The sequence below is a fragment of the Orcinus orca genome, chromosome 2, assembly GCF_937001465.1.
Source record: "Orcinus orca chromosome 2, mOrcOrc1.1, whole genome shotgun sequence".
Lineage (NCBI taxonomy): Eukaryota > Metazoa > Chordata > Mammalia > Artiodactyla > Delphinidae > Orcinus > Orcinus orca.
The window spans coordinates 113192134-113216534 of record NC_064560.1 but is presented as its reverse complement, the minus strand read 5'-3'; the positions used below and the strand labels follow the sequence as shown (position 1 = coordinate 113216534).

At 36.4% G+C, this 24401-nt stretch overlaps 1 protein-coding gene across 2 annotated transcripts in view; it reads right to left on the bottom strand.

Moving 5' to 3' along the window:
- Nucleotides 1-7113: 7113 nt before the first annotated feature.
- SLC30A4 (solute carrier family 30 member 4) overlaps nucleotides 7114-24401 on the bottom strand; it is a 32297-nt gene continuing 15009 nt past the window's right edge. Inside the window, exons 4-8 of one of the 2 annotated variants that reach the window (XM_033408421.2) lie at nucleotides 17837-17990; nucleotides 16185-16386; nucleotides 15365-15470; nucleotides 14421-14581; nucleotides 7114-13831 (exon numbers count right to left, since the gene is read on the bottom strand). In XM_033408421.2, coding sequence (XP_033264312.1) covers nucleotides 13772-13831; nucleotides 14421-14581; nucleotides 15365-15470; nucleotides 16185-16386; nucleotides 17837-17990 — 683 coding nt within the window. In that variant the 3' untranslated portion in view covers nucleotides 7114-13771. The remainder of the gene's footprint in view (nucleotides 13832-14420; nucleotides 14582-15364; nucleotides 15471-16184; nucleotides 16387-17836; nucleotides 17991-24401) is intronic. The other variant, XM_004281270.4, reaches the window with a different exon arrangement.

Below are 24401 nucleotides of genomic sequence, written 5' to 3'. Positions count from 1 at the left end.
AGTTTCTCAAGCCATCCCTAATGGGAGCGTGATCTATCTATAGGGGTGACCGTATGGCTCAACATGCTCTCCAAAAACATAATATTGTTTAATTTCCTGTTTAATTTTAAAAATACGTAGGAGTTTCGTGTTCTATTCCGTAACATGTTCAGTGGTAGGGAGGTGACCTTCAAAGAGCAATTCTTAGTTGAATGCTTATAAAATCAGCATCTGGAAATAGTCTCAATCTACTCTAGAAAAAAAAAAAATTTCCAACCAGTTGAACCAACTTTTTGAGATGTCCAGATTTCAATATCATTGTATCTTAAAGATGAGAATGCTTCTAAAACCAAATATATATCAATGGTTAAAACACTATAAATTCTGTAATACTTTGTCTCAGGGGATTTAAAAATAGAAAATATTCTTATACAAAAAAGCAAAGACAGGATGGAATAGGCTCATGTTCTAATAATACTGAAACTCTGGTCAAGCTGTAACTGATTTAAAACCTGTTGGAACTAGGATTTGCCTTGTAGCCTTCACAGTTGAATATGATAATTAGTAAATGGAAGTCCAGGAAACTCTTGTCTTCACCCCAGTTCTGAAGTTTGAGGCCAAACATTCAATGCAATCACTGTTCAGAGGTAAATATCACTGTTACCTTTATGCTGTTAGCAAGTTTCTTCTGAAAAGGAAGTAGGGGAAAGGTGATAGAAGAAGGTGGGGACAGAGCCTCAATCCTAGGAAAGTCAAGGGAACAGAGGTGGTCTGTCTTGCTCTAGTGCTAGCCTTGTTTCATGAGGTCTCTAAAAGTTTCCTATTTAAAAAAATCCTACTCTCTTAACAAGAAATACCTCAATATATTTTGGAGAAAAACCTACCCATACTGTCAGCATTTTGTTAAAGTGAACAAAAGTGTTAAAAAAAAAAAATTGGCCCTGCGTGCTGTCTGCCACACACAGTGGGCTGTTTCTCCGGGACCTTGCTTCAGACAGGGTGAGATGACACCGACCTTGGAGCCAGGTTTGCTGGGTTTGTACCCCTGCCCCAACATCGAAGAGCTCTGTGGCTTTGGGCAACTCAGGTAGCATGAATCTCATCAGCACAGAGAGAAAGCTTCACTGAAAACTCATTGCAGAGCGGCAGGGGAAGCCGGATTCCACGACGGCAGCAGCAGGGTTCGTGGCAAGAATAACGGCTTTCAGGCCGCCCCCGGCTGTCTCGTCTTCCTGCAGCTTGTAGATCCTCAGGCTTAGGAGCTGTTTCACGCACACAACCTTGAGAGAGTAAGGTGTTCTTAAGACCTTCTGTACCGAATCCGTGACTGAACCCAGTGAAGACCTCTATATAAACGTTTAAGATTCAGGCCGCACATGCTGAGACCTACGCTTTTATGAAAGCTGCTGGAGACAGCCTCGTAGACAAAGTGCTACCAAGTCAGCCTGTTCTAGCTGAACAGCTATTGTAGACCCTCGTAATCTGACTTCATAATGGAGACCGCCACATTCACTGCTGTGTGGCTGACAAGGTCTTGGTGCTCCGGCGGGGTGTCAGGCCTGAGCCTCTGAGGTGGGAGAGCCAAGTTCAGGACACTGGACCAACAGAGACCTCCTGGCCCCATGTAATATCAATTGGAGAAAGCTCTCCCAGATATCTCCATCTCAATGCTAAGACCCAGCTCCACTCCACAACCAGCAAGCTACAGTGCTGGACACCCCATGCCAAACAACTAGCAAGACAGGAAAACAACACCACCCATTAGCAGAGAGGCTGCCTAAAACCATACTAAGTTCACAGACACCCCAAAACACACCACCAGACGTGGTCCTACCCACCAGAAAGACAAGATCCAGCCTCATCCACCAGAACACAGGCAGCAGTCCCCTCCACCAGGAAGCCTACACTGAATCAACCTTACCCACTGGGGGCAGACACCAAAAACAACAGGAACTATGAATCTGCAACCTGTGAAAAGGAGACTCCAAACACAGTAAGTTAAACAAAATGAGAAGACAGAGAAATACGCAGCAGATGAAGGAACAAGGTAAAAACCCACCAGACCAAACAAATGAAGAGGAAATGGGCAGTCTACCTGAAAAAGAATTCAGAGTAATGGTAGTAAAGATGATCCAAAATCTTGGAAATAGAATGGAGAAAACACAAGAAACATTGAACAAGGACCTAGAAGAACTAAAGAGCAAACAAACAATGATGAACAACACAATAAATGAAATTAAAAATTCTCTAGAAGGAATCAATAGCAGAATAACTGTGGCAAGAAGAACGGATAAGTGACCTGGAAGATAAAATAGTGGAAATAACTACCACAGAGAAGAAAAACGAAAAAAGAATGAAAAGAATTGAGGACAGTCTCAGGGACCTCTGGGACAACATTAAATGCACAAACATTCAAATTACAGGGGTCCCAGAAAAAGAAGAGAAAAAGAAAGGGACTGAGAAAATATTTGAAGAGATTATAGTTGAAAACTTCCCTAATATGGGAAAGGAAATAGTTAATCAAGTCCAGGAAGCACAGAGAGGCCCATACAGGATAAATCCAAGGAGAAACACGCCAAGACACATATTAATCAAAGTATAAAATATTAAATACAAAGGAAAAATATTGAAAGTAGCAAAGGAAAATCAACAAATAACATACAAGGGAATCCCCATAAGGTTAACAGCTGATCTTTCAGCAAAAATTCTGCAAGCCAGAAGGGAGTGGCAGGACATATTTAAAGTGATGAAAGGGAAAAACCTACAAACAAGATTACTCTACCCAGCAAGGATCTCATTCAGATTTGATGGAGAAATTAAAACCTTTACAGACAAGCAAAAGTTAAGAGAATTCAGCACCACCAAACTACCTTTACAACAAATGCTAAAGGAACTTCTCTAGGCAGGAAACACAAGAGAAGGAAAAGACCTACAAAAACAAACCCAAAACAATTAAGAAAATGATAGTAGGAACATACATATCAATAATTACCTTAAATGTAAATGGATTAAATGCTCCACCCAAAAGACACAGACTGGCTGAATGGATACAAAAGCAAGACCTATATATATGCTGTCTACAAGAGACCCATTTCAGACCTAAGGAAACATACAGATTAAAAGTGAGAGGATAGAAAAAGATATTCCATGCAAATGGAAACCAAAAGAAAGCTGGAGTAGCATTCTCATATCAGACAAAATAGACTTTAAAATAAAGACTATTACAAGAGACAAAGAAGGACACTACATAATGATCAAGAGATCAATCCAGGAAAAAGATATAATAATTGTAAATATTTATGCACCCAACATAGGAGCACCTCAATACATAAGGCAAATGCTAACAGCCATAAAAGGGGAAATCGAAAGTAACACAATCATAATAGGGGATTTTAACACCCCACTTTCACCAATGGACAGATCATCCAAAATGAAAATAAATAAGGAAACACAAGCTTTAAATGAAACAAGATGGACTTAATTGATATTTATAGGACATTCCATCCAAAAACGACAGAATACACTTTCTTCTCAAGTGCTCATGGAACATTCTCCAGGACAGAGCATATCTTGGGTCACAAGCCTTGGTAAATTAAAGAAAATTGAAATTGTATCCGACTACACCGCTATGAGACTAGATATCAATTACAGGAAAAAAAATCTGTAGAAAATACAAACACAGGGAGGCTAAACAATACACTACTAAATAATCAAGAGATCACTGAAGAAATCAAAGACAAAATCAAAAAATTCATAGAAACAAATGACAATGAAAATACGATGACCCCAAACCTATGGGATGCAGCAAAAGCAGCTCTACGAGGGAAGTTCATAGCAATACAATCCTACCTCAAGAAACAAGAAACGTCTCAAATAAACAACCTAACCTTACACCTAAAGCAATCAGAGAAAGAACAAAAAACCCCCAAAGTTAGCAGAAGGAAAGAAATCATAAAGATCAGATCAGAAAGAAATGAAAAAGAAATGAAGGAAACAATAGCAAAGAACAATAAAACTAAAAGCTGGTTCTTTGAGAAGATAAACAAAATTGATAAACCATTAGCCAGACTCATCAAGAAGAAAAGGCAGAAGACTCAAATCCACAGAATTAGAAATGAAAAAGAAGTAACAACTGACACTGCATAAATACAAAGGATCATGAGAGATTACTACGAGCAACTATATGCCAATAAAATGGACAACCTGGGAGAAATGGACAAATTATTAGAAAAGCACAAACTTCCGAGACTGAACCAGGAAGAAACAGAAAATATAAACAGACCAATCATAAGCACTGAAATTGAGACTGTGATTAAAAATCTTCCAGTAAACAAAAGCCCAGGACCAGATGGCTTCACAGGCGAATTCTATCAAGCATTTAGAGAAGAGCCAACACCTATCATTCTCAAACTCTTAAAAAATACAGCAGAGGGAGGAACACTCCCAAACTCATTCTATGAGGCTACCATCACCCTGATACCAAAACCAGACAATGATGTTACAAAAAAAGAAAACTATAGGCCAATATCACTGATGAACATAGATGCAAGAATCCCCAACAAAATACTAGCAAACAGAATCCAGCAGCACATTAAAAGGATCATACATCATGATTAAGTGGGGTTTATCCCAGGAATGCAAGGATTCTTCAATATACACAAATAAATGAATGTCATACTCCGTATTAACAAACTGAAGGATAAAAACCATATGATAATCTCAATAGATGCAGAAAAATCTTTTGACAAAATTCAACACCAATTTATGAAAAAACTCTCCAGAGGGCAGGCATAGAGGGAACTTACCTCAACATAGTAAAGGCCATATATGACAAACCCACAGCCAACATCGTTCTCAATGGGAAATATTGAAACCATTTCCACTAAGATCAGGAACAAGACAAGGTTGCCTACTCTCACCACTATTATTCAACACAGTTTTGGAGGCTTTAGCCATAGCAATCAGAGACAAAAAAGAAATAAAAAGGAATACAAATCAGAAAAGAAGAAGTAAAACTGTCAGTTTGCAGACGACATGATACTATACATAGAGAATCCTAAAGATGCTACCAGAAAACTACTGGAGCTAATCAATGAATTTGGTAAAGTAGCAGGATACAAATTTAATGCACAGAAATCTCTTGCATTCCTATACACTAATGATGAAAAGTCTGAAAGAGAAATGAAGGAAACACTCCCACTTACCATTGCAACAAAAAGAATAAAATACCTAGGAATAAACCTACCCACGGAGACAAAAGACCTGTATGCAGAAAACTATAAGACACTGATGAAAGAAATTAAAGATGATACAAACAGATGGAGAGATATGCCATGTTCTTGGACTGGAAGAATCAAAATTGTGAAAATGACTCTACTACCCAAAGCAATCTACAGATTCAGTGCAATCCCTATCAAACTAACAATGGCATTTTTCACAGAATTAGAACAAAAATGTCACAATTTGTATGGAAACATAAAAGACCCCGAATAGCCAAAGCAATCTTGAGAAAGAAAAATGGAGCTGGCGGAATCAGAGATAAACTCATGCACATATGGTCACCTTAAATTTGATAAAGGAGCGAAGAATATACAATGGAGAAAAGACAGCGTCTTCAATAAGTGGTGCTGGGAAAACGGGACAGCTACATGTAAAAGAATGAAATTAGAACACTCCCTAACACTGTACAATAAACTCATAATGGAATAAAGACCTAAATGTAAGGTCAGACACTATAAAACTCTTAGAGAAAAACATAGGCAGAACACTTTATGACATAAATCACAGCAAGATCCTTTTTGACCCACCTCCTAGAGAAATGGAAATAAAAACAAAAATAAACAAATGGGACCTAATGAAACGTAAAAGCTTTTGCACAGTAAAGGAAACAATAAACAAGACAAATAGACAACCCTCAGAATGGGAGAAAATATTTGCAAACGAAGCAATTGACAAAGGATTAATCTCCAAAATATACAAGCAGCTCATGCAGCTCAATATCAAAACAACAAGCAACCCAATCCAAAACTGGGCAGAAGACCTAAATAGACATTTCTCCAAAGAAGATATACAGATTGCCAACAAACATGAAAAGATGCTCAACATCACTAATCATTAGAGAAATGCAAATCAAAAGTACAATGAGGTATCACCTCACACTGGTCAGAATGGCCATCATCAAAAATCTACAAACAGTAAATGCTGGAGAGGGTGTGGAGAATAGGGGACCCTCTTGCACTGCTGGTGGGAATATAAATTGATACAGCCACTATGGAGAACAGTATGGAGGTTCCTTAAAAAACTAAAAATAGAACTACCACATGACCCAGCAATCCCACTCCTGGGCATATACCCTGAGAAAACCATAATTCAAAAAGAGTCATGTACTGAAATGTTCATTGCAGCACTATTTACAATAGCCAGGACATGGAAGCAACCTAAGTGTCCATCGACAGATGATTGGATAAAGAAGATGTGACACATATATAGAATAGAATATTAGTCAGCCATAAAAATAAATGAAATTGAGTTATTTGTAGTGAGGTGAATGGACCTAGAGACTGTCATACAGAGTAAAGTAAGGCAGAAAGAGAAAAACAAATAATGTATGCTAACACATATATATGGAATCTAAAAATAAAATAATGGTTCTGAAGAACCTAGGGGCAGGACAGGAATAAAGACGTAGACATAGAGAGTGGACCTGAGGACATGGGGTGGGGGCAGGGTGAGCTGAGACGAAGTGAGAGAGTGGCATGGATATATATATATACACTACCAAATGTGAAATAGATAACTAGTGGGAAGCAGCTGCATAGTACAGGGAGATTAGCTCCGTGCTTTGTGACCACCTAGAAGGGTGGGATAGGGAGGGAGGGAGGAAGACACAAGAGGTAGGGGATATGGGGATATGTGTATACGTATAGCTGATTCACTTTGTTATACAGCAGCAACAATGTAAAGCAATTATACTCCAATAAAGATGTTAAAAATAATAAAAAAATTAAAAAAGAAAAAACAAAAACAACCCAAAACCAATGTGCAGAAACGGGCAAGTGAAACACAGACAATAGGAATTTAAAATCAAACCAGAATAAGTCTTTGAAAAGTCCAGGACAGGAGACATCGAAGCTATTTGGTAACTTACAAAGTATCATCTTCATGTTTATTGGGTAATACCCACAGGCCAAACTTTACAGTTTACATTCTGTAAAAGTTACATGAGAGCCTTAAACCAGAGTGCTGCTTGAAAATGACATCTTTGGTTATATTTCACTGAACCTTATAATCTTAGGAGGTTTAAACATCTTAATCTTAAACAAGATTCACATAGAGATGTCCTAAGGCTTCATAATTCCTATTTATGCTTAGTTTATTTCACAGCTTATAGCAATTATAATAGATCATAGTTGGAACTGAATTATAATAAAAATGTTATTCTAATATATTAAATAAAGCTGAAAGTTTAGCATAAATAAGAGTTTGTATGGCTGGTAGCCCAGATTAGGATTTGTTTTAGCATCTGACATGGACCCCAAAATATAACACATCAAAAACAAATAGAGCTAGGTATATAATCACAAAGAATATGTAACATATCAGTATTTACTAGTATAACTTATCTAAAACTGTATTTATTACTGTTTTCAAAAATAGTTGTCTTTTACTAGCTAGGTAACTGGAAAACTCTAAAGAACATACTCTTTTAAAAGACTGACAGCCAATTTTCAATTTACTTAGCAGACAAAATGTTTTTTGTTTGTGAACTCCCAGTTGGCACCAACTACATAAGGTATTCAACATACATACATTTTTATTTCCTTCATTTTTTTGTCATAACTTAAGTGAGAAATTTAAAAATTCAGGTGAATAAGCTTTACGTTGAAAAATAGTTTTTTAAGAAATACTTTACTTATTTATTTAGGCTGCGTGGGGTCTTAGTTGCGGCATGCATGTGGGATCTAATTTCCCGACCAGGGATCGAACCTGGGTCCCGTGCATTGGGAGCTCCAAGTCTTACCCACTGGACCACCGGGGAAGTCCTGAAGAATATTCTTAAATGATGCTGGTGATCATGGTGCTCTGGGTATAAAATGGCTTTGCTGCTGAACATTACATAGAACATATGGTACGTAGGTAATATTTGAAATCTTGCTACTCTTTCCCTATATTTCGGCCCCAAACTCCAAGGCGGATAAAGAAAAGAAAAAAGGTAAAGGGAGGAGAAGACCTTTTGGTGACTTGGGTAGCCGTCAGATCAACCAGTCACAGAAACTTCCAAGGGGGCTCTACAAGAGCTTGCTGCATCCATTTATGCTGTTATGGCCCTAAAATGGTACAATAGGGTACACCAGAGGCCAGCAAACTTTTTCTATAAAGGGACAGATAGTAAATATCTTATATTTGTCACAACTACTCAATTTTGCCACTGCAGCATGAGAGAGCGCCATGATTGAATGCGTGTGGATGGGTTCAGTGAGTTTATTTACAGACACTGAAATTTAAAGTTTACATAATTTTCACCTCATGAAATATTATTATTCTGATTTTTTAACCATTAAAAAAATGAGAAAACCACCCTCAGCTCTTTGGGCCATACAAACAGGCTGGCAGACGGGCCTGTGAGGCGTGCCGCCGACCCCTGGTCTGCACCGTTGGAGGCTCCTCAGGTCGCAACGCTCACACTTCCCGACGGTCCTCACCAAACTCACTCCCGCTAGGGCCTCTTTCTTTCCTGTCTGCCACTGTTGCTGGGGCTGCAGGGACATTAAAAGTGATTGATATAAAAAGTAAAGGTTCTTCTAATCTCTCTTTTATCCTATCTGGAAGATGTTATTTCTTAAACATCTAAAAGGCATTACAATCAGAGATTATGCAACTAGATAAGGGGACTTCCCTGGTGGCGCAGTGGTTAAGAATCCGCCCGCCAAGGTAGGGGACACGGGATCGAGCCCTGGTCTGGGAAGATCCCACATGCCGCGGAGCCACCAAGCCCGTGCGCCACAACTACTGAGCCTGCGAGCCACAGCTACTGAGCCCGCGTGCCAGAACTACTGAAGCTCGCATGCCTAGAGCCCATGCTCTGCAACAAAAGAAGCCACCGCAATGAGAAGCCCGTGCACCGCAACAAAGAGTAGCCCCTACTCGCCCCAACTAGAGAAAGCCCACGCGCAGCAATGAAGACCCAACGCAGCCAAAAAATAAATTAATTAAAAAAATAAAATAAAACTAGATAGGTTAAAATCTATTTTCCAATGCTTTTCTTTCTAAGAAGATTATCTTTTAAGGCCTATTATGATTATTTATTCAATTTAAAAAGCCTAGAAATTTAAGGCAATGTACACTTTCATTTTTTAATAAACCACATGGCAAAACAATACTTTATTTAATAAATGTATAGGAAATTACAATTTGAAAATTGCAAATACAGTACATATACATATACTGTACTTCAATCTTAAATTACATGGACAAACTCCAGCTTCAAAATCTTTCTAAAATCAATCATTATGCAAAATACCTAGTTTCTGAAGGTGTATATGGAAAAGTATATACAATTTCTTAAACTGTGATATGGCTTACTTATTAACATACATTTATTTAGAGAAGCATAAGCTTTCCAAATATACATTATTTTTCAGGTGCAAAGCTGACATACTGGCACATTTCAATTTTGTGTTGCAGTTATTTCGTAATATACTTAATTGCAATATTTAAATTGACACTGTCACAGGTTTAACTGGGAAAGTCTCCATAATGTTTTCCAATCTTACCAAAACTCAGAAAATGTTTGTTGGTCCTCACCACATGACTGGAAGAACGGGTTAAACCTTTTGTAAGCAAGAATTCAATGACAGGCTGGCCCGAATGTGTAACCCAGTTGCACACACACAATTCAACACCGAGGAACTCTCACAACAATTCTTCTCTCCAATTTGCGTGCTCCTATCAACATCACAATATCCCTGGCTAGCGATCTGTTAACATAAATCTGAAGCCCTGTCTGGTGGGATTCACAGGATAGATCTGTAGCCAGGGTTTGCAAATGGTATTTTGGTTATAGAGACATTAAGCTTAATCATCAATTTGGGGATCAGGCTGGCCTCCCCTCAACACAGCATATAGCGAGGTGCCACTATTCATTTGTGACTAATACCCAACAGGCTCAAAAGTGAAGTTTGGTTCAAAGACAAACTGATCCCAATGAACTAATCTTGTATCTATGAACACATTCTATAACTTTAAATTTACTGTACGTACGGTAGAGGCAACAGCAAAAGTGCCTAAAACCTTATTCCAAAGGGGCTCAAATTCCGTAAGAACGCCTTACTCATTACGGTGAACCAATTAATATAAACACATAAGAAGAAAATAAATTTAGCTAATTGTGCTTGTTTCAGAAGTGAATTCTTCTCTCTTCTAAGTAGTAAGAGTGGTGGTTTGAGAAACACAACCCCGAGTCTTATCAGCAGTGATCTTGGCTTGCTGTTTGTTGTACAGTGCATCCACTTCTACCACACTTACTCTATAGAGCTCAGCATGCAGAGAAATCTGGATCAGGAACAACCAGCTGTTTAAAACAAGGTTCTTCCCTACCCAGAAACACATTTATAAGTGGTGCTTTGTCTCTGAAAGATGGTTTTTCCTCACATTAAAATGAAAGGGAAGCTCAAGTATCTGATCCTGCCTGAGTCTATTCTGGGAAAATTCTACTAAAGACAAACACTGTCGGTGAGGACACCTGGGTTCAAGAGACAGAACCAGAACATTGAGACTCCTAAGAGCAGAAAACTAGTTTTAGAAAAATGGGAACAAAGCACCCAAACTTGAAAACAGTAAAATAAGAAATCCAGTGATTTGGCAAATAATACTGATGGGAGCTGCAAGCTGTGAAAATCTGGGCTCACATTACACAAGAAATAGCTAATGGAAAATGTATGGAGGAATTACAAGCACTACTGGTTCTGCATTTCAAAGCCTTCTGAAATATGCCTTACTCAACTGCATTCCCCACATTATATTTCTAAAGCAGCATGGTCATTAATGAAACAATAGGTTTTTTTTCCTAAAATAAATCAAAATGCTGCATCTGGCCAGAGCTGTGAAACACAGGTTATATACACAAGTAACTCTGATTATTTGCAAATGTTAACTGAAATACATTGCAATGAAGAACTGCCCAGTTTTTATGTTATGATGTTTTCCGTGCAATATTAACAATGCTTGGTATTTATACAAACAGCCACTGCCTTTCCCAGGACAATGGAAAGCCCTTTCTGAGGGCTGGCTGAGGAGTGTAACTTAGGGCTGTAACTAAGCAGGTGAAGGACAGACCAGCTGTGCAGTTCCTGGTCGTATCTGCTAAGTTCACATCCCTCTCTGTGGGTCTTGTGAAGTTACAAAAAGTTAAATCTATCAATCCTCAAATCTTACAGACCCAGTGGAGTACAAGTAAAAAGTCTATAGTCTTTGCTACAAAAAGCAAAGCACAGGAAACTTCATGTGTGCCTCACTTTAAGGAGAACACTATAATTAAAATTTACAAAAGTTTTCAGTGTTTCTGCATTTTACAAGAGGATCCTTTCAATCCTCAAATGGATTTTAGACTGTTTCATCAAATAACTTTCCAAGGAATGGGTCATTATGAAAAGTCATATATAGCTATTTAAGATAAAGGAAAGTTTACAAGAAACAAGCTCCATAGATATGAGGAACAATTAGCAAATATGGGGAACTTCATTAGCATAATTAGCATATATAACGCATATTCTTTTCGTTTCTCTTGCTAGGTACTCAAAGTCCATAAATACCCAGATGTCCACTGAAATGCCTCTCATTTATTCTTACTTGCCCTCTGTATTTTAATTTTATATTTATTTGGATTTAAACAGTTTATATGCTACTGAAATTTTTGAAAAATTCAAAGCATTATTTTAAATAGATTCACAGTAAGAATCCCATAAAGTGAATTTTCAATTCAATGCAACAGACACTGGGTTTTATTAGGAGCCATTAATCCTCATCAACCCTTTTATTGGATACCATCAACTCAATAAATTTTTAGGTAAATCTAGGTTTTATCTTAGGTTTATCACATAGTGAGTTTCTTGGTAGGAAGATGAAATCTGTGTCCTATTCTTCATTTATATCAGAAGTCAACTGCATGCCCGCCTGGGATTTCAGTTCACAACTTGTCTAGTGCACTCTACTCTGATTCTGAGGAGTCAAAGAACCATATCCATCCTTGGGATAAGAAACTGTTCCTCTTGAAAAGGGATTTCTAATGTGCATAAAGATAATCTCAAAACCAACAGTTGCAAAATGAAACATGAATATTCACAGCTGCCTCTGTAACACAACTGTTACCAATTAGTTGCATTTGCTCTGAAAACTTTTACGCTTAGCCTCCCTACAACACAGATTTCATGTCCATCCCCATTCCCCTGCTTTAAAAAACACACACACAAGGTCAAAAATCCCTTGAAAATTTTGTTTTCTCAGAGTAATATCTTGTCCCAATCCCTCTGGGAGTTTCTGTTAAGGTATTATTATTGGAAAAACTTCAAAATTACATCCTAGGGTTTCTGGATTCCATGGAGAATCCCTAATTCATATCATCCAGCCAAAATTCTCTGGAGGAATGTGGTTAATCTACACATGAGAGGTGAAGGGCACACTGAACCTTAGCTTCCCAGAGTTTTACCCTGAAAGGGCTCACACAGATTAACTGGTATGGAAGCAGGAAGGAAGCAAGGTACCAAGCAAACTTTCTGTACAAAAGGTAAAGCAGTTCTTAAAAGGACAGAGGATCATTGTTTACCTTTTGCAGTCTCTTGCTGTTCTTAAAATAATTCCATGAACAACAAGTGATTTCGGGAAGACTTAAATCTGAAACTCCACACCCCATCCTCACTCCCATATTTTGTTTTAAATTATCATATAGTAATTTGAGTTTATGATTAACTTCTGCTATTCAGAATAATATTGAAAATATTTCCTAAACAATTTAATGACAGTGACCACAATATGTAAAGATTGGGTTCTGATAAGGTTACAAATAACCAAAAATGCTAACTTTGAGATTCAAAACCCTGTAACGTCTGGAAAAAATTGATTACAAATTGTTAACAGTAAGATTAAGACTTATTTGTGAAATCAAACATTTCTGAAACTCTAGGAATACATGCTTATTCCACTCTCTGGATAATTAGTAGTACTTGCTGAAATCTGCTGAGAAATAATTTTGGTAAAAAGAGAGCTGGGTGTCAAATTCCAGAAGCTGGGTTCAAGATTACATAATAAAAAAATTCAGTTTTCCAGCACTGGCTTGATATAAAATGGCCTTTAAAAAGGATTTTTAAATGCAAATACTGAATTCTTGATGCTTCCTTTAAGACATGTACTGTCATAATTAATGAAGTACGGTCTCGGATTGTCTTCCATGAGGTATCTGTAGAGTCATGTCTCATTCTGTAAACAGTGTTTTAGAAACATCTTCATCTGAAAATCATGGTGAAGTCTCATTTTGCCATTAAACAGAAAGTAGCACTGTCAGGCTAGAGTGACTGTTTTGAGAGACCGGTGCTTGATACTGACACAGCTGTCAGGGGTTCCATTTCTCATTTAGGCGTGCATTTATTGCTCTTACATCTGTGACTGCAGGATAAATAAGGCGGTAGTCTCCAAAATGTATACAATTAGGGACTGGAACTCTGACAGTTTGCACAAGTTCTGTCCACTTCTTGCCTATAACTCTGAAGCTGAATAGTACATTTATACATGCCAAACGTGTTCAATAATAAATGCTTTGCTTTGGACTGTACTTCCTCCCATTTAGATGAACTTCCAGGAACTGCAAGGTCAAGAAAATATCATTACTATTCATTGTATACAGTTACACATTAGCGAACAAGACAAAGGGCAAAAACAATCTTATTATACTGTGAACAGATTTTTATTAGTTTGATTTCTACCCTCTTGAAGCTATTCTGTTAGAGAAGTATTTCAGTTTACAAAGCCAGAATGACTTCTCATTATTCCAATCTCTCTATTCCACTCTTGGGTAGAGAAAAAATACTAGACATCAATTACAAGTCTTTCATCTTTTGTAGTTTTTAAAATAAACCATATACATGTATTATTTTGATAAAAAAATAAAAAGCTGTGAAATGATTTAAAGAAATAAAAACATAGAGTTTAGCTTTTCTTATATAGAAAAAACATGGTAAATATACTTTGTGCCTTTTATCTGAAGGGAAAAAATCAATTTGTAATATCTCATCAAAGAGATAGAAAATTATTGCTCTGCCAACAATAAATTGACCTCAACTCACGTTCTGAAGAGCCTCACCCTTCCCTTAAAACATATCTTTCCATCAGAAAAGTCTTCCTATTTAATCATAAGCACAGATGTTTAATTCCAAAGATAGAAGTCCACCAACCCCAGCATTCACCGTCAGCAACATACTTAGCTGTATGTGTACTGTGGCAGTAGGTTTTCCTGAAGTGAGAGACCAGATATTTAAATCTTCCACTGAATATACATCTTCTATTTTCATCAAAGCTTCTTTGATATAGTCTACATTCAAATGGCTTGGTACACCTATTCAGAATGTATCATTTATAAGTAAAGGTTATTTTGAGAAAACATTTATATATTACTAATAGGACATTTTTTTTAAAAAAGAAACCAAATGGCTTTACCAAATTCAGTTTAAATGAACACTTTAAAATATATTAAAACTTTAAGATAAACTATGCACACATATAGCAGGATATATACAAGAGGTTAATAAATACTTAGAAAATGTTCATTCTCACTAAAAAGAAATGTCACTCAAACCAGATGACTTCATCTAATAAACAAGCTAGGATAGACAAAAAAGAAAAACGAACATACAATAAAGATAAACCTACTTCTGAGAACTTATAGTTAAATGCTTATACTTAATATCAGTAAGGCAGGGATGCTGGAAATAGAATAGCAAGTTAAATGGGAATTACAGACTTAATAAATAAATTATTAAACATAACTGTATTAAGAATCATGAGCTGCATTCTTGTCCTAGGTCCACAGTTGATTAGCAGCATGACCTTAATGAAGTTATGTTACCTCGCTGAGCCTCAATTTTCTTGTTGGTAAATGGGAATAATAATGTCTGCCTTGCCTACTTTTCTTGGCTATTATAAGGATCAAATGGGTAATAGATGGGAGAGTGCATTGACTCTCACATGTTTTTTACATGTAAGGTGGTATTATAGACTAATAAGTATCAGTAAAAAGAAAGACATGGCTCCTACCCTGGAGTACTCCTGCCCCTCACCAACAGCCCCAATCTGATTTAGGGAAATAATAAACCCACAGTGGGGATACTAGAGATCTTACCTTCTAGTATTATAACTACTGTGTCCCATACAATTCGAAAGGTTGTAAAAGCCACAAGTAATGAAAACACATATGTACAGATGGGATCAGCAATCTTGTATTCTGGCTGAAAAATGACAGATCAAAATTGCATGATTAAATACAGACAGTCATAAAACAGTCTGTAAAGCAAAGTAAGGCATACTCTGTCCCCTGTTCTTTAGCAGGACTGGAGCACATCTTTAAAACTTGGATAATGCCAATTGAGAAACGTCTTCACTCTTTCCTAGACTGTTTAAATGCCTTTCTTTGTGAAACCTATTGTATTTCCAGAAGTTTAGTCATTTGTTCCACTGTTTTCCTCTGTGCTTTCTCTAAATCTTCCACCCAGAACCATAGACTAACAGAGCTGGAAGGAGTTTTAGCAGCCATCCATCTGGTCTAAGCCCCTCATATTAAAGAGGAGGGAACCAAGTTTAGAGTTGAGGGACCTGCTCAAGGTCAAAGCATTAAAGGCAGAGCCAAGACTAGAACTCAGATCTCTGGATTTCCAGAGCACTCCAGTGCACATTCCAGTACCTAGCAGTTGAGTGACAAGGCTTAGAATTGAGTTCTTCAGTGAAGGCACCACCAAAGCCAACAGATAAGTTACCCCGTGAGGTTGATACTATTGTGTTTGGTGCTAATAAAAGAGATATACTGATAGTTCAAGTATGCTTGCATAATGCAAAATGAATAGGACTGGCACAGGTGTCTAGTATACTGATAAGACAGTCACCTTTAGTTTTAATGTTGAAATTAAATATATATTTTAAAATAAAAATACTAGCAATCATGTTACCTTGAATCGTATGATGTATGCAGCTATTAGCACACCAACACTCTGTACCAGATCCCCCAAGGCATGTACAAATGCAGCTCTCACTGCCAAGCTATCCTGCCCATGGTTCTGTCCACATCTAGAACCTGTGGTAGGAGAATTTGAAGGCAGGGAGTGGGAATGGGCATGATGGTGACCAGATTGGTTCAATAGCAACCCCATTCTGTTAAAAATAAAAGAAAAGATTATTATTCTTCCTAATATTATTGACAGAAATATTTGTTACTAATCAGACACTAATTCATTTAATAAATATTTGAGCACCTATTATGTATCAGGTACTGTTCTAGGTGTTGGGGTTAAAACAGTGATAAGTCAGACATATCCCTATCCCTATGGAACTTATGTTCTAGTAGAGAGGGCAGAGAATTAACAAATAAATACATAATGTACTGGTGGGCAACGCTAATGCTTTGAAGAAAAGTAAAGCATTGCAAGGAGGTGGAGAGTGATGGGGAGTGATCAGAAAAGGCCTCACTAAGATTCTGAGTAGAGACTCGAATGAAGTCCGGAAGCAAATGGTGGTGGAAGAGTGTTCTAGGCAGAAGGAACACCAGGGCGAAGGCCCTAAGATGAAAATGTGCTATATGTGTATGTGCTTAAAAAAGCAAGACAGCCATGGTGGCTAGAATAAAGTGAGCAAGAGTGTTGGGAGATGAGTTGGAGGGGTGGCTATGGTAAAAACTTTTGATTTTATTCTAAGTATTAATGGAGGCCACTAGCACAGGGATTGGCAAACCATGGTCTGTAGACCATAGTTGGCTCACTGCCTGTTTTTATAAGTTTTTTTTTTTTTTGTAAATAAAGTATTATTGGAACACAGCCATGCTCATTTGTTTACATACTGAATGTGGGTGCTTTTGTTCTGTAGCCGCAAAGTTAAGTAGCTGCCAAAGAGGCTGTATGGCTCTCAAAGCCTAAAATATTTATTATCTGACCCTTTACATAAAAAGTTTACTGACCCCTGGTCCAAATGATTAGGTATGTAACTTAAAGATTTTGTAGTTTTTAGGAAAAAAAGTTGGTAGTTACAAAAAAATCTTATTAAAATAAAAATATTGTAAAAGTTAAAAAAAACTTTGTCCTACTTAAATTCCTGATTGTTAGGCAAACTTCAGTGTACCTGAGCAAACCCATGAGAAATTTGTTAATTCCAATAGTGTTTTATTAACATTTAGAAGAAAAATTAATGTACTACATAACTTTAAAATACATTAAAATATCACTGCAGGCTACTGAATGCATGCATAATAGTCTCTAAGTTCACAGTACTTGAAAATATTAATGTGAAAACAATATAGAGTATATGATACTATAATGGTGGATATATGTCATTATAAATTTGTCCAAACTCATAGAATGAGTTTTACACCAAGAGAGAACCTTCAAGTGAACTACGGACTCTGTGCTATAATGATGTGTCAGTGTAGGCTCATGGTTTGTAACAACTGTACCACTCTGGTGGGGGATATGATAACCGGGGAGGCTATGCATGTGGGGGGGGGGCAGGGTATATATGGGAAAGCTCTGTGCCTTCCGCACAAGTTTGCTTTGAATCTAAAACTGCTTTAAAAAATAAAACCTATGAAAATTTTTTTAAAAATAGAGCTTACATCATATTAACTGCAACTCCAACAGCTGCGGTAATGAGCATTATATCTCCATTTATTTCATATTTCATATGGATAGTTCTTTGGACAGCTTCATACAGGAGGAATCCCATAAGTATATACACCAACAGCACACTAATCATAGCTGACAATACCTCTGGAGGGAAAAATATAAAAAATAAATACATTTGCAGAATGGTCATTATACTTTATATATACGAAATACTGTACAATCTCTTACTTATATCTTCTTTCCTCTAAGGAGATAAAAGCACTACATTATTTTTGTCATATTATTCTTCCTACTTAAAAAGTGATTAGTAGTTTGCTTTGCATCCTCCACTAATTCACTCCCACCACTCCCCGCCTTCTCCTCATCTCTTTAGGGTCAAATTATGTATATTTACAGACTATACACATGATAAAAAAATGAAAAAACTGAGAATAAAATTTGTAACATACTTGACCACAGGCTAATTTCCCCATAGATGAGTATACTTACAAATCAATAAAAAAGTGAACAACCCATAAGAAAAATGGGTAAAGGACACAAATAGTAATACACAGAAAATAAACAGAAATGGCCAATTTATCAAAATCAATCATAATACAAGAAATTCAAGTAAGAATTCCTTTTTGCCCCTTACTAAATTGGCAAAGATTAAAAAGTCTGATAACAGCCATAGTTAGCAAGGATATACTGGTGGAAGTATAAAACAGAACTATCTTTTTGGAGAGCAGTTAGTAAAACTAATAAAATTTTAAAATGCATATATTCCTTATATTCTAAAAATCCACCCAGTAGAAACACATCCAAATGTATGCAAAGGTATCTACAAGGTTTTTTACTGTAGCTTTGTCTGTAGTATAAAAAAAGATCTGGAGACATCTTAAATGCCCACCAATGAGGAACTTAATGGATAAATTATGGTATATACATATAATGGGATACCATAGAGCCATATATATAAATATGTATTTTTAAAAAATTAAAGTATAGTTGATTTACAATATCATGTTAGTTTCAGGTGTACAGTAGAGTGATATATATATATTCCTCTTCAGATTCTCTTCCCTTATAGGCTATTACAAAATATTGAGTATAGTTCCCTGTGCTATACAGTAGGTCCTTGTTGGTTCATTTATATTTAAAAAAAAGAAAAAAAATCAGGCAAATTGATAATCACAAGAAAGACAGACGAGAAAATGTTATACCTGAGAAGTGAGACTAAGAGTTTGGGGAATTTATTTTTCACTTTATTCTTTTTGGTAACGCTTGAAAAGTTTTAAGTTTTTACTATAAACACATTTACCTTTAGACTAAAGAAAAACAAACCCATATTTTAAGGCATGTATGAATGCATTTTGACTCAGGATTTCCTTTTCCAGGAGTGATATACACACTCTTGCCAACTGAGCTGCACATGTGCAAAATGAGGTATGTTATGAAGCTATTTATCAAACATTGTATATAATAGCAAACAAGTGAAAACAATTAAAAAAAGTGATTAGTAGGGGCCTTGTAACATGGAATACTATGCAGCTTGGAAAAAACCATTAGGCTGTTTATGTTCTGATAAGGAGTCATCTTCAAAATAACAGTGTTATGTGAAAAAAGAAAAGTATACAACAGTATGGTATGTTAGCATTTGTGCAAAAAGAAGAAAGAGAATATATAAATAATGATCTGTACATGCAAATTCTGGAAGAATATACAAAATACTGATAAAAACTGATTATGAGGAAAATGGGTGGCTAGGAGACAGGGATGACTTTGCACTATATATGCTTTTATACCATGTGAGTTTTCTACCATGTGAGTATGAAGTAGAAATAATTTTATATCTTTTCAAAATAATAAAAATAGGGCAATGTACATTTTAAAATAATTATTATATAAAACTAGTGTTGACACTCAAAACAATAATAGCAAGAAAATACACAAATTTTTTTTCTTTAAAGAAACCAGATATTAAACTTTTAAGTGTTAAAAGTTAAAACAAACTGGAAAATTGTTATCTGGGTCAACTCATTGCTCAAAGGTTAAAGGCAGTTCAAGTATATTGGACTATGATCATTTTTATTCCACCTCATAAATTACAACACAGAAAAACTATCTAGCAGTAAAAAGTTTTTTCCCAAAGACATTTCATTAATGTAGCCAAAACCCTAATAAAATTCTGTGCATCAACAGGTACTGGAATAAGACAAAAACCATACAACTCCTATTCAAAACCATGATTCATGTATTGCTGATATACTAATTATCATACTTCATAGGAGACACAGGCTTGAAGAAGGCAGAGAAAAAAAACCCAACTGAAATATACATAGCTGTGGAGAGACTACCATATCAAGTCTAGACTCTAAGCCCCTAAGGATATAACCAAGTTACATTCCACATCACATTTACTGTAGCATTCAGTAGAAAGGCTGGCATGTAACATGTACTCATATATTTGTGGATGGATCTGTAGACTAAAGTTAGTTAGGCTGAGCAAGGGAAGAGAAAGGGGTATATATACAATTCAGAAGGTAAAGCTAAATATGAACAATAATTATTTACTAAATCCCCCAAAACAAGAATAGGTTAAAAGAAAAGAATTAAACCAAATAGGGACTTCCCTGGTGGCGCGGTGGTTAAGAATCCGCCTGCCAATGCAGGAGACACGGGTTGGAGCCCTGGTCGGGGAAGATCCCAAATGCCGCGGAGCGACTAAGCCCATGTGCCACAACTGCTGAGCCTGCGCTCTAGAGCCCGTGAACCACAACTACTGAGCCCACGTGCCACAACTACTGAGTCTGTGCGCCTAGAGCCTGTGCTCTGCAACAAAGAGAAACCACAGCAATGAGAAGCCCGCGCACCGCAACAAAGAGTAGCCCCCGCCTGCGGCAAATAGAGAAAGCCCGTGTGCAGTAACGAAGACACAACGCAGCCAAAAAAACCACATAAATAAATTAAAAAGAAAAAGAAGCCAAATATAAGACTGAAAACACATGGAATTTCTTGTCTTAAGTTATAACTGCTGATGTCAACATATACATATATAAATAATATAAAGAAAGAAGAAATAATTTAAAAATTTTGAACTATAAAATCTCATGTACTAACGGTAGGCTCCTCATTTTACTCGTGAAGAAAGAGAACTTTAATTCTCTTTAATATTGGTATGTAAAAAATATCAATCCTTCTCAAACTCTTCTGAAAAAAAAAAAGAAGAGAACTCTAACCCTGTGTCAAGCTTGAAGCTAGCTAGCAGTTAGGACACCAAAGTTTTAAAGGTGCCTTAATCAAATTTTTAATATGAAATTATAAAGCAATATACTTCATAAAGATTAACAGCTATACAAGTTAATGACAGAGAGATGTGATTGCTTATGAAAATCTAAAACCAATAATTAAAAATTTCAAAACCCCTTGTAATTAGGTTGGCCATACTTTCCAGTTTTCCCAGATAGTTCCAAGTTATGCCTGTTATCCTGGTATAATTGTTAAAAGTGTCCCATTTAACTCTCAAAAGTGTCCTAGTTTGGATGATAAGATATATTGTTACCCTAGTAGGTCTGCCAGATAACATAGCGGATGCCCAGCTAAATCTTCATTTCAGATAAACAACTAATTTTTTCCATATAAGTATGTCCCCTGCAATATTTCAGACATACTGTCATCCTGAGAGAGAGAGAGAGAGAGAGAGAGCAAGCTAAATCTGGCAACACCCACATCCCAGTGATAGTTTTCCTAAACACTGAAAATGATCTTTTTGTGAACCCTCAGATAAGGCAAAACCACATTCAAAATAAAGTAAAATGAAAGTCAAACTAAAGCATAAACAAAGCTCTTGACAAGGAGGATTCCCACCCTTTGAAGGCCCTAGGTCCCTGCAGCTGAAAACTCAGTTTTCCACCACACAGTTTTCACCCATGTAAGTAGCACAAAGGATCCTAATGCCTGCCCCTAGTTAAGAGTAATGGAATTCAACTGATTCCTAGAAATTCCCAAAATGACATATTAGGATATTGTTATTAAAGATATGCCTTATTCAGCAATTAATAGGAATATGCCTCATATCTAGTTTCCCTGGTGAAAAGCAAAGACATTCATCTGTTATTTTTTTATTCTAATGACCTGTCAAAATGTCTTCTAAACAGAATACTGATAAATGCAAAAGCAAAAACCTCAAAATTTTAAGTAGATTTTTAGGGCTGAGATTTATAATTGAGAAGTATAAGGTACAGTAATACCATATAGCTAAAATTCCTAATAGTAGTTGTATGATCATTCTGATAAAATGAACAAAAAGCTCTTTCACTGTGAATAAATTAAACTTTGGTGAAATATCATGAGTAGAACTAATTAGTGTTTGAATTTTTTTCATAGTATGTTAAATATGATGGAATGCAGATAAATATAGGCAGGATTTTTTTTCTCCCACAACATTTAAGAGAGAAGGAAGCTTTCAATCAACAGCCAAATTATGACTTGCTCCAGTCTTCTCATTCTTGCCCTGTTGCCCTGGGCTGGTATCTGGTCACACAACATACAGTAAAATTTTTCAAGATGAAAGGAGTGCACGACAGGTGGATTTTTCATTTTCTAAAGGAGACCCAGGAACTTCCATAAATGAAACGCTGGATTTCTGTGAAAGTTACTACCCTATTCATTTTGGACAAACTTGACTAAATGGAAATTTAGCATAAATGAAAAACTCTTGAAATAGATTTTTATGGAAATTCTAGAAACCTATTATTATAGTAGTTCTAACATATTTTGCTATTTTATTCTACACACAAATAATTATATCACTCCACCTGGCTGAACTGTAGCATTGGAGGATGGAGTAAGATGAATGAATATGTGTTTTTTGTTATAACATCACTTGGGTCTTTTTTTTCAGCTGAAATATAAACAAATGTTTATAGTCAATGATATAATAAAGACCAAAATATACCGTGAATTTCACATACAGAGAATAAACAGTTTTGATTTGAATGGCTAATAAATAGTAAGAGCAAAAATTAAATGGGAGAAAACACAGATGATTATCAAGTTTTGATAGGATAAAATATGAAAAATGTTTATTGCACATTTTAACACATCTATAAATTGCCAAAACTAGAGGTTTTCAAGGTTCACATGAAGAATATTGAGTCCTTCTCTGACATCCTGTTATTCTCCATCATAGTACCTTATTCTTTCTCTTCACAGCATTTAATACAATTTATGATTATGTTGTGCTTATGTACATATTTACTGCCTGTCTCCCCACCTTATAACATTACTCATTCATTCAACAGGTAACTTTTGAGCACCTACTCAGTGTATGAGTAATAATCTGCTTCAACTATGTAAACCACACTCAACTCAAGCATATTTGCTTTTTAACGAGTGCTGCCTAGATGTACTGGCCTATCATAACTGTTATCTTTGCTAATGCTATGATGCCAATAATGTATATTTCCCTTAAATTATATTACACTTGTCTTTCTGTTGCCTCATAGTAAACATCTAAAGTTCAGGTTTCAGAGGTCTATAAAAATGAATAGGGAAGGAAAGTGGAGACATAGTCTGTCTTCTACTTTCTTTTTGCTATTTCTCTTTTCTACATTCTTCTAAAAGCAGATAGGAAGGAGAAAAGAAGGAAATCAGTGGGCTGTACTGGATTTGCCTAGGACCTCCAAACTATTGATAGTATTTTAATTTCACCTCATCCACAGATGAGGATGCACTCAGGATAAAGACATCATGTAGGATTTCAGGGGCCCACTGTTGCCACCAGAATGCTAAGCTAAACTGCAAAGTTTGTCTTTGGATCCTCTCACCTCCTACTCTGAATCACCTCCTGTTTCCTGCCTTCATACCATTCCCTATAGCCCACACCCAAGGTGCCCAGTGTGCTCAAGTTGACTTTTGGCTATCCAGTGTTGACCACCTCACTCATGTCTTACTCCTGCCTCAGTAAAAATTCCCATTTCTAGCATGTACCTATTCTTTTCCTATAGATGTTCATGTGATATGAAATAACTCTAAGATGTGAATATAATAGGAATAACTCTTGTCAGGGGTGGGAGGAAGTTGTTAAAATGAATCACTAGGGAGAAGCATTGTGGGGCTTTTTTTTGCTGCACGTATGGGGGAAGAGATTTTTTAGCTGAATACTTTCTGTTCCTTTAGTAAGTATCAGGAGAAAAATAACAAACTACGTAGAACTAGCATTATAACCATCTACCTACCTCAGGACAACCATCATCTAGTCAGATCTGCCAAGGTCTTTGTTCAGTAGAATGACACACTGCTACTAAAGATCCCTGCACTGTCACTTCATTATTAACCTAGGCTGATGATTTTATTACCAAAGTAAATCTCGCTTTTTATTTCAAATACAGACAACTCTGCTTACTACGGTCCTTTCACATGGTCACTATCTTTATCTAATCCATGCAGTCTCTTCAGCCCAAGAACTGGAATAGTCATATAAATAAAGTCAATTACACTCATAATCCACAGAGAAAGATAAAAGTAGAAAGCAAGCAAGGGATTGGGCTGTTCTCTTTAGAAGAGCATGTCCCC